Source organism: Colobus angolensis, unplaced genomic scaffold (genome assembly GCF_000951035.1).
Source record: "Colobus angolensis palliatus isolate OR3802 unplaced genomic scaffold, Cang.pa_1.0 Scaffold97, whole genome shotgun sequence".
In the NCBI taxonomy this organism is placed as follows: domain Eukaryota; kingdom Metazoa; phylum Chordata; class Mammalia; order Primates; family Cercopithecidae; genus Colobus; species Colobus angolensis.
In genome coordinates this window covers 2,813,894-2,824,589 of record NW_012123709.1, presented here as the reverse complement: position 1 = coordinate 2,824,589, position 10,696 = coordinate 2,813,894, and the positions used below count along the sequence as shown (strand labels likewise).

Here is a 10,696-nt window from a genome sequence, read left to right as displayed (position 1 = left end):
TGGAACTCAGAATCCACTTGTACCTTTCTTAACTTGGATCATATCCTATACTGATAATTACTTGGCAACTGTGCTCTTGTTCCTCCCTCTTTGACCCATGGATGCTATTGATAATTAATTACCTCTAACAGGTCATTAAATGGTTGTGGCTAATTCCTAAAGCTGAGGACAATAATACAGTCACTTATGATAAGCAGTTATTGTGACTAGCTTCCTTCCCACAGGCCCATCTAGAAAACACAACTGAGCAAATATAAGTATCTCCTTTCTTGCTGAGCCCGAATGTGGCCATAGAATTCTTCTTGATTAGTACCAACTGAATGGCGTTGGAACTTAAGACAAAACTGTGATCTATATTTAGCTTCTCACAGCTGGCTGGATCCACCTTTCCTAACTGAACTATCCCTCTGGCCTTGACCAGTATCTGTCTAAGCTTTATGGTACACCATGGACCAGCCTTTATTGTGTTTGGCTGGAACACAGCTTTCAATCAGGGATGTGCTGGGAGACAGGATGACAAAAATGGTTTCAAGGAAAGGGGGAATAGATGATGAAGGACTACACAGTCAAGTACCTGGCATACTTACAAAAACATGGCCCCATCGTGGACATAGTGATCACAATTTCTGAGCTGGGGTCTAGGATTTTAAGTACTTGCAGTGTATTTTTAAAAAATTATTATAGAACATTTTAAATTATAAAATAGTAAAGAGAATGTGTTCATCATTAATCTATAACCAACCTTGTTTCATCTATATCCTTACCCATTCTTCCTACTCCTCACCTACAATCCACCCCTCCTCAGTGGATTATTCTGAAGCATAATGTTTTATCTGTAAATATTTTAGTACATATCTCTGAAAGGTAAGGACTTGAAGAAAATGTTGCCATAAACTAATACTTAAAAAAAAATTCCTTGCTCTCATCGAATCTCCATGTTTCTCCAGTTGTCCCAAATTTAAAAATAATTAAGTCACAATCCAAGTAAGGTCTCACACATGGTCTTTGGTTGCTGTGTCTCTTTACTCTTAAGGTCCAGACACCTGGATAGATCAGTCAAGACCTCCTGAGTATAGAGCAGCCAGTGATTGACAGTCAGACTAGAAGATCTCTTGGCTCTGAGCAGTAGCACCATTTCTGACTGCTTCAGAGTAGAAGACTCTGAGCTCTGCCAAACCAAAGCAAAATTTTTAAAAGTTGGTAAGATCTTTAACAACTGGGTGAGAGAACTACAAATGCGTTGTTGAAAAAAGGGCACAAAAGTGTCCTGGAAATGGCATAGGACCACCAAAGGCTGTGAATGGTTTGGTGATTATGTCTTGGTCGTAGAGCTGAGAGCAATCTTTAAAGCATTAATTTGGGCTATTGATCACATCTTGCTCCCTTTATGTAAGCTGTGTGTGGAATGTGGAAGTAGCCAGCACAGGGCCTGGCTCATGACAACCAAGATTGTCCCAAAGACTGTACTGATGATTTCCTTGACACACTGGAACCTCAAACAGATGCAAATCTTCAAAAGAGAAAGGCCTTTGCAAATGACCAACTTTCCTTCTATTTAATCATAATAACTGTGATTGTTTCATTTATTGATGGCTGAGGACCAGGCCATGTGTCTAGCAACTGGTAATTATTTGTTGAATGAATGAACAAGAATACTGAATGCTTTACATTTAATCCTCAGAGCACAGAGCCCCTATCACTATTTTGCCATGGAGTTTATTACTATCTCTGACAAAATAGTAGCAAGAACTAGGACCTATTCTTACTATGAATTCTTAAATCTGTTCTAAGTAACTATGTATATTATTATCTCGTTCATCAGCACAACAGCTCTATGAGTTAAGTACTATTATCCCCATTTTATGCAAGCCCAGAGTTTCAGTAACTTGGATAAGAACAGAGATTATAACTGATGGGACTTGATTGAAACTTGAGCAGCCTAACTGGTTAACCGTAGTCCTGCAAGGGGAAGAGGCCAGTATCAACACTCCCACGTATAGGTTCTTCGCAAGAATAAGTTCAAAAAGGCAGGTTTAGAGGTCATGTCTAGCACAGACCATCACCAACATTGCCCCTTTCTTTCTTAGAGTAAGGACAATGCCGCTGCTGAGGCAGGCAGCAAGTTACATAAAGAGACCTCAGAAATCAATGGGATGTTTTTTTGGGGCACGTTGACTGGTTTAGCACCTCTGTTCATTCGTCAAACATTTATTAAGCACCTGCTACGTGCAAAAAAATGTTAACAGGGCACTACTGTGCACGCTCATTCTCAGAACAACAATCCTGCGATTCCTGGAGAGGGATGGTTGGAGTGCTGCCTTGTTGCGAGGTTCTCCGAACTTCTTTTTTTCCTCGGGAATTGTTCTCTTCAATGTGGCACCAGCGGCAACCTTCATTCTTAGGTCGCACAAACCTGAGAAGGAAGAGGAAAACATTGCACGCAGGGCGAGACGAGACTTATATCTGGGAAGATGCGTCAGGAACTTGGGAGCGCTTGGGATTCAGTCCCCTAGGGTGGCTCATGTATAGGCTGGCTTTCTAACTAGAGAAGAGATAATAGAATTTGCACAGCCAGGAGCTCTGACTCCTGTGGCTGGGCTGACCTTAGGCTCCAGCGCGCAACCCCAGTAGGTTTCTGTGCAAATATCTTTTGAGATGAATGCATACATTGTCCTCTAACAATGCATTCGTGACAGCTGTCTATCCAATCGGTCCGCCTCCGTTCGGAGCAGTTCGTGCCACAGAAGCATCTCCTGCGCTATAGTTATGCAACCTCACTCGCAGCGGGAGTTATTTCCTCCGTTCTGGCTGCGCCAGATTCATGTAACACGCCTACCCTGGGCTTCAATGGAAGTCGTTCTCCATTAACAATCACTCCAGCTTTCGGAGATGAATGTCCTGACAGCATACCCCTTGCGCAGTAAGAATCCAGGCAGCGAGGCGAGGTGTTAAAACTAACACACATACATTCTCATATTCTCTCTCTCTCTCCCAGACACACACACACACGTCGTGCATGCAGCTAGGGGACTGCAGCAATGCAACTAGGGGGACAGCAGGAGGAGCTCTCTTTGCACAGTCCCTGCCTCTAACCCCCGCTAACTAAAGATGAACTCATGCCAGTTCCATTCTTTGCTCTGCGAGGAAAACATACACACACAAACACACGGCAGAAGAGAGTAACCTCCAGATTTCCCCTCTGAGCCACACTGTCCTTCTAGCCTCTTCGTTCAAGCAACCCGGATATTCCAAGCAGAGTAACGGGGAGTAAAGCGCCACAACAATGCAACCTCCCTAGCAGCTCCGCTCGCAGCTCCCACCCCCGCCCCCTTTCGCGGCGTGCCAAGAGTTTGGAGCGCGCGCACGCACACCGAGCACGGTGCAGGGCGGATATCCCTCCGCCCCCCTCCCCCTTTCCCCGCTAAGTGGCTCGACAACGATTTGGGAAATGAAGGGAGGAGGGAACTACTTTCCTGAAACTTGCTATGCTGCAAACGACTTCGAGTTGCAGTGATTCGCCCGGAGGCCGCGGCTTTTAGTCCTACCCACACACCCTGACAACCCGGGCACCCCGCTCGGCAGCCCCACCCCGCGCCCGCTCTGGCCTCCGGGGGAAGCGGTCGGCCGGGAGAAGTCGCGAGGGACTACTTCGCCTCCTTCTCTCGCGGGCGCCCCTGGTTCGGGCAGCGGCGGCGGCGGCGGCGGAAGGAGCGGGCGGCGTGAGCGCTTCCGCCGCCCCCCTCGCGGCTCCCCTCTCTCGGGCGTGAGGAGCTGGCCCGCTGAGCGGCTGGTGGGCACCGGCTGGTGGGGAACCTGCGGCCGCTCTTGTCCTCTCCCGCTGCTTCTCGGGATCCTGCCCCCCGGACCCGGGCCCGCCCGCTCTTCTCCGGCCGGGTGGGAGCGATCGGCTCGCCTGCCCCTCGCCTCACACGCTCCCCGCCGCCCCCTCCTTCCCCCTGAGGAGGAGTCCCGGCTGGAGCGTGTCTGGAGGAATCTGCCGCCGCGGGGCCCCTAGCCCGGCTCTGCCCGCGCCTGAGGACCGACCCAGGCGCCGCCGAGGGTTGAGGGGCAGCCAGCGGCGAGGCGGGAGATGGTGGGGTGGGCTCCGGCAGGACCGCGCCGCCGCTGCCCGGAGCCTGGGCTCGGCACCCCCCCGCCGGCCCCCACCGAGCGGAGCTGTGCTTCCTCCTCGCCGCATCCCTGAGGGAAGCGCCGCCTCTGCTCCCGGGTTCTCCGCCCGCCGGCTCCTTCCTGGCCGGACCCCGCTGCGCTCCACCCCAGTGGCTGGAGGAGCAGCTCTCCAGTCAGCCTTTGCAGCCCCTCTGTTTTTCCCTTTCCACCGGGCCTCCTCGGATCCCTTGGCTGGGCACTGAGGCGGGCGAAGAGGCTGGGGTCGCCACGGCGGAGGTTGCTGCCGCCACCCCCCTGTGGGGGTGGCCGGGGTTCCCGGCTGGGGGGGCACCGTTCTGGGTGAGGCATCCACCATGGTGAGGCCCCTGTGCCGCTGCCCCCGCGCCCCCCCGGCCGCCGCTGCCTCCTGCCCCTCGGTGCTGCTACTGCTGCTCCCCCGCCTGCTGTTGCTCCTCCATCTCCAGATCGGATCACGGTGAGGGAAAGATGAGCGAGGAGACGGCGACTTCTGACAACGAGTAAGCGCCTCATTGATCTCGATTGCTAATCCCCCTCCCCCAATCCACCCTCGGCTCTCCCCCAGACCCATCCGAGACTTGGGTGCCGGAAAGCTTGCGACCCTGGAGAGTTCGGTGCATCTTCTGGAGATAGCTGATTTCTTTAGCCGTTTTTAGTGGCAGCACCCCTCTCCACCCTCCCACATTTAGTGGCTTTATTTTGGGGAAGGCTATTAAGTGTTGGGAGAGGATGGCAATTGTACGTCCATGAGATGGAATAATGTGGGTGGGTGGAAGTGAAGTAGAAACTACCCCTTTGCCTGTTAGAGCCCTGTCCCGTCCTTTTTCACTTACATACCAGTCACCATACCTTCAATATCTATCCTGCTTCCTTTATAGCTGTTTCACTTGGAAACTAATGTGTGGGAGCACCTCCTGCAGCAAACTGCTCTTGAATCTTAATTCGATGAGTCAGTGACTCTTAAATACCGATTAAGCCTTCACCCTCTCCCCCCTCCCCCTTTTAAACTTATGACCTATAAGATTCTTGTAAAAAAATAGGGTTAGGGAAACATTTTTAGAATTTAATAGGATTAAGGACACCTGGAGTGTGGGAGATGTTGAGCTAGAGTTTACCTTTGTGAATATTGGACGTGTCTTCATTAGGAACGGAGGAGAATTTTGAATGCTAATTTTTACCTTTCAGCTATGTGAAAACACATGATTTACGTTGATTTAACCGAATTTACATTGCTGAATATGTTGGTGATTTCATCAACTTTTAGAGCATTCTGGTTTAAGTTTTTGCTTATTTGGGCTTTCACCTTGCTTTCCAAACGAAATACTTCGTCTTTTAAATGTTTTGCTTTAACGTTAACAGCTGCATGGAGAAATATAATGGTTGGCAACACTTTTCTATTGAGAAGGAATTTAATTCCAAGCAGAATATTAGCATCCGTTTTCTTGTAATTAGGTTCAACTTTTGTTTATCTTTGGAGGGTTGGAAAGAGTTAAGTGAGTTAGGACTTAGTCCTTTGGATGCATTCCTTTAAATACAGTGCATTACTAAAGTCAGACCTTTTTGAAAGAACTTTATAAAGTCTAGTGCGGAGTCCTGTTTAACGTGAAATAGCTAGAGAAAGGCCAAGCAACATTTCCTCCCCCCTTACTCCCTCCCCACCCCAAAACACACGCTTCTGCTGAGCGGGTGGTAGAAGGAGGTACATTGCTGCAGTGTCAGTGCAGTGTAGAAGCAGAAGTGGCAGCCATGTTCTCTCTCTTTTTGTGAATCGCCCTCATTTGCATAGCACACTCTTCATTCATAAAAAAAATAATTAAACATCCATCACCTTGGACATCTTGAAAGGATTTCCCAAGAAAAAAAATTCGCGACTTGTTTGTCTGTGTGTAGATTTTCGAGTTCAGAAGGTAAGAAGAACGTGAAATTTTAGGTTAAATTTAAAAACACACACACACACAAACAACTACCCCTGTTCTGAGAATGTTGACACAGTTATGTGGGAAATATCAGTTCGGGGAGGTGCTGGGATCACGTGATCGCCTCCATTCATAAAATACCTGGCTGTCCATTCACAGTGCAGTACAGTGTCTCCCTGCCTTCTGCAGATTAGATCTACTTTGAGGGAGATCAAGAAGTCTATTTCAGATAATGGTTATTTAGGAGAAAAGCTGCTAAAAACGCTGAACGGAATGACGGTAACTTTTATTGGTATCTTTCAAACAAATAGTTTGGATCAAAAATGTTAAGTTTTCTTTTAGAGATGGGAAAAGACTTCTTACCAGTTGAATTTTTTTCTTAAAGCAGTTAATATCTCCTTGTTTCCTTCTTGTTGCAGCTAATAAAAAAAGCAGATGATGGAATGTGAATTCACACATGTAAAATATATTTTTTCTAAATGGTCGTTTTTTAAATACTTGCCATAAATAACTTGAGAAAACAGGTTTTTGTTTTTTTTTTTGTATAGTGATAGTGCATTCTACTGCTATTAAAATAAACTGAGAAAATACTCCCAGTGATTTAATCCCCAAGATGTCGATATTTGAAACACCGAATGGCAATCTTCAGTGGGAGAATTGCTTTAAATATATGTTTTTAAATCCAAATGTACTTAGTATGGGACAACTTGGAAATTATCTCACTCACCCAGACTTTTAAAATCGTTTTTTCACAGATTTATCCTGCTTTATTAATAAATTATTCCCTAGGAGCTTTGTAATACTTTTAAGTTTGGGTAGGGCGATAATAATATTTAGCATAATATTTTGGTTAACTCTTCATGGGAACAAAATCTTGGGAGTTTTATTTTAAAAAACTCTATTATATTAGAAAATAATGTGTTCATCTGATAATCAGTTTTACTAGAGCCAGCATTGTTTGCTTGTGCATTAGATAAACCACAGAGTGAACTTATTTGGAATGTAGCTTTTAATATGGTAATTTTTATTTCATCTTTAATAGGTGAACTAATGTTTTGAAATGCAAATTTGTTATTTATAGGCATATATTATGAAGAAAGATATGTATCATGGCAGAAGCCATTAAGGCCGTAGCACAGTTTAAAACTGCCCTGTAACATGGATTTTATTTGGGCCTTACGTTATTTTCCCCTTTTCTCTTTTTTAAAGCCATTGCTCATAGGGATTTAATTACAGTAGGGACTATTCTTAGCATTCTTTACTTTCTTTTTCACCTGATTTCAACCTTCGAGAAAAGTGAAACTCACTAGTTTCTTGGGAAACCATTAACCCTTTCTAGATAGCCATTGTGGTAAAACCCAGTAAGGCCTCATTCTGAGATCCTCTAGTACATGCTCTATTATTTGAAATTAAAGTTCTGTATAGAGAAATGGATAACCCTAGGCTGACTGTGAGAGTATATTTAATCAAGAATTAGTAGGGGATCTGTTACGTGTAAGGATTTGCTTTAATACCAGACCAAATAAGGAAGAAATAAATTAGAATAGAGTAAAGCATTTCTTAGATGGTTTCACATTTATGTTTAAATATCTTACTTTTCAAAAATAGTAAATAAATGTACTCTAGAGCAAAATAGTTTGTGTTATAAAGAGTAGAGGAAATAGCCACATAAATGTTTGTTTTGTAGGTAATTTGCACAGAGATTGTTTAATACTCCAGTCAAATGTTTCCGATAGATACAACTGTACCATATTTTACATTATTAGCCTTCTAAATAGAGTTTTAAACATTTAAAGGCATATTATATAATACTTAGTTTTTGTCCTTTGGTATTGAGTGTATGTAGCACTACATGTCCTTTTCTCAATTTGGCCAAAACATTTGGAGAAGTGAAATAGCTGAAATAATAAGCATTTTGCTTATTAGGCTCACATTAGCCAGAAACACTTGCTATGTCAGTATTAGGTTTTCTAATAGCAAGTTGGGATTATATTAGATTTTGGAATTAGGTTAATTAGAATTAGACCACGTATGATAAACGTGCTATGTTGTAATCTGAGTTTGAACCATTTTTCCATAAACAGCAAATTTTTGTGGTTATATCATTTAGTGCCTCATTAAAAAATATACCCAGTGGTGAGTTATTTTTGATGAAAAGTGTAAATAAACATGTTCACCCCATACATTTTACATGTGTATATGTATGTACACACATACACACATATATATAAAATTGGAAAACATTCTAGAAATAAATGGAAGCATTGGAAAGCTGTGTATATACATCTAATGTTTGTTTATATAGATGTGGTGTATACATAATATAAAAATTTGCTTATTATTCAGTTGACCAATGTAAAAAGAGTTAAATGACTGCATACTTGCTTCAACTTAACTTCCCTCTGCTTTCTCACTTAAAAGTTTATGATCCTGAATTATATATTTTAAACACATTATGATACCATACCTAGAATTCCTTTCCTTACAAACTTTTGTAAATTTGTCATTTTTCCCCAGAAGACCTTCTCTCTTACCCTCTTTCAACACTCTCGCCCTCTGTGTTGCCTCTGTACTTTGTACATATGTATATTAGTTTTAAATTCATATAATATTGTGATTATTTACTTATTTCTATGACCGCTATTCTGTAATTCCCCACTTTTGTTTGTATGCCTAGCACAGTGCTTTGATGGCAAATGCTCTACAAATGTGGTTGAATTAATGGAGCCATATTACCTCATTTTTTTTGTTTTCTCTGAATTTGTGCATTTGAGATCATTAGCTGTGTTAGAAAAATAGGCTGAAAAAGAGTATGGGAAAAATAAATTATTACCTGTTTAAGAAGCCTTACCTTATTTTTTTAAGAAAAGACCAAAATTGGCCTGATTTTTGACATGTTTTGTTTCTGCAAGTTTGAGAAATAACTTAGATCAGGCTTAAAACTCTCCTAAATGCTGTTGGGATGTTTGGATGTGCTTGGCCTCTGAGTTATGTGGTGTATCTGAAGACCCGTGTTATATCTACAAGAAGGTAGACATTTGTGTCTCTGTCTTTTTTGGCATAGGAAGCCCAACATTTAGGAATATGTATCTCCAGCTATTTATCAGTTTTAAGTTCTTTAAATTGCTCTCCCTTTCCCCCATGGTTCCACATTAGTTCCAAGGGTGAGGAACTGACTAGGGATAAAGAAGTGAAATTGATCAGGAAAGGGTAAACAGCAGCAGATTCCCTGATTTTATACTGCAGCTGTTGGTGACTGAGAAGTGCCTAAGGGGAAAGTGTAACAATTTAGCCTTTTCTGTTGTATAACTTGAACTTGACTAGTCTTACCCAGTTTGGGGAAATGATTGGTAAAGACAAGCCTGCTTTTCTTCTCCATCTTTCAGTAGGAACTGGAACGACATTAAAAATGCCAATTTAAAAAATGCTTCACCCCATGTAAGAGTAGTAGTTTATTTCAGATAAGGTACAAAATGATCTCTAAAGTGAATAATAATTTATTTGCAATTCTACCATTAAATAACAGATTTTAACCTTTTGGTATACATGGAAACCTTTCTTATGTTGGTGATGAAACATACTCATTTATTAGATTTTTACTGTGTGCCAAGCACTTGCTTTATCAAAGCATTATGTAGTTTATGTAGATATATATGTATGTGTTTATTCTCAGTGGAGTGGAATTGCACAGTGGGTACAATTGTAGCTTAATGTGAATATTTTCTTAAGTAGTTAAATATTCTAGAATATAATTTTTAGTGGCTACATTATGTTCAGTGTATGATATACGTTAGTTTTAATCAGTCTGCTATTGTTGGGTATCTTAGTTATTTTTGAACAGTATTGCATACCATCCTGAGTTCTGTCTTCATCCGTATCTCTTAACTTTTCCCTTGAGATAGTCTAAGAATGGAGTTAAAAGAGAGGCAAATATTTAATTTTATTCTTTCTGCTAAATTGCCCTCTAGAAAGTATTTAGTATATGAGAGTGCTTACACTTCGAAATGTCTGCATAGTTGTCTGAATTTTTCTTTGCCAATTTTGAAGGTGGAAAATGAAGTCTTATTTTTTAAGTGTGCTTTATGGTAAAATAAAATTGATTTTAAAATGTATTAGGTTGTTTTGGGGTAACTAGAATGTCTTTAAATATTATAAATAGAATTTAAGTGCTCATGTAAAAGCCATTTGTACATCGTTTATTTAACTCTTACCATCTTCTATGCAGTATGGTATAGTCTAAAGAACACTGGACTTGAAATTGGTAGATGCATTTCTTTTGTAGCTATTTTTAATTTATTCTCTAATCATGGACTCTGTAGACCTCAGTTTGCTGATTTGTAAATTAAAGAATTTGGACTAAGCATCATATGGGCTCTTCCTTTGTTGATGGTGTATGGTTTAGACTTTAATTTTATTATATTGTTATTTTTGACATACTTAAACGAAATACTTAAGACTAGAAGTGGTAGGATGATGAGGTAAAAGCATGCATTTTGAACAGTTAAGATGCAAAATTTGGAAACAATTGGTATATTAATAATCTTTTAAGACTTATGTTGGGCTTAATAGCCATGTATCTTTGATGACACAAAATTTTGTATTACTCGATTTTGTTTTTTATTTATTTATTT

At 41.8% G+C, this 10,696-nt stretch overlaps 1 protein-coding gene across 1 annotated transcript in view; it reads left to right on the top strand.

Moving 5' to 3' along the window:
- Positions 1-3,754: 3,754 nt before the first annotated feature.
- Positions 3,755-10,696, top strand: part of SPRED1 (sprouty-related, EVH1 domain containing 1) — a 107,693-nt gene continuing 100,751 nt past the window's right edge. Inside the window, exon 1 of the mRNA XM_011932653.1 lies at positions 3,755-4,649. Coding sequence (XP_011788043.1) covers positions 4,618-4,649 — 32 coding nt within the window. The 5' untranslated portion in view covers positions 3,755-4,617. The remainder of the gene's footprint in view (positions 4,650-10,696) is intronic.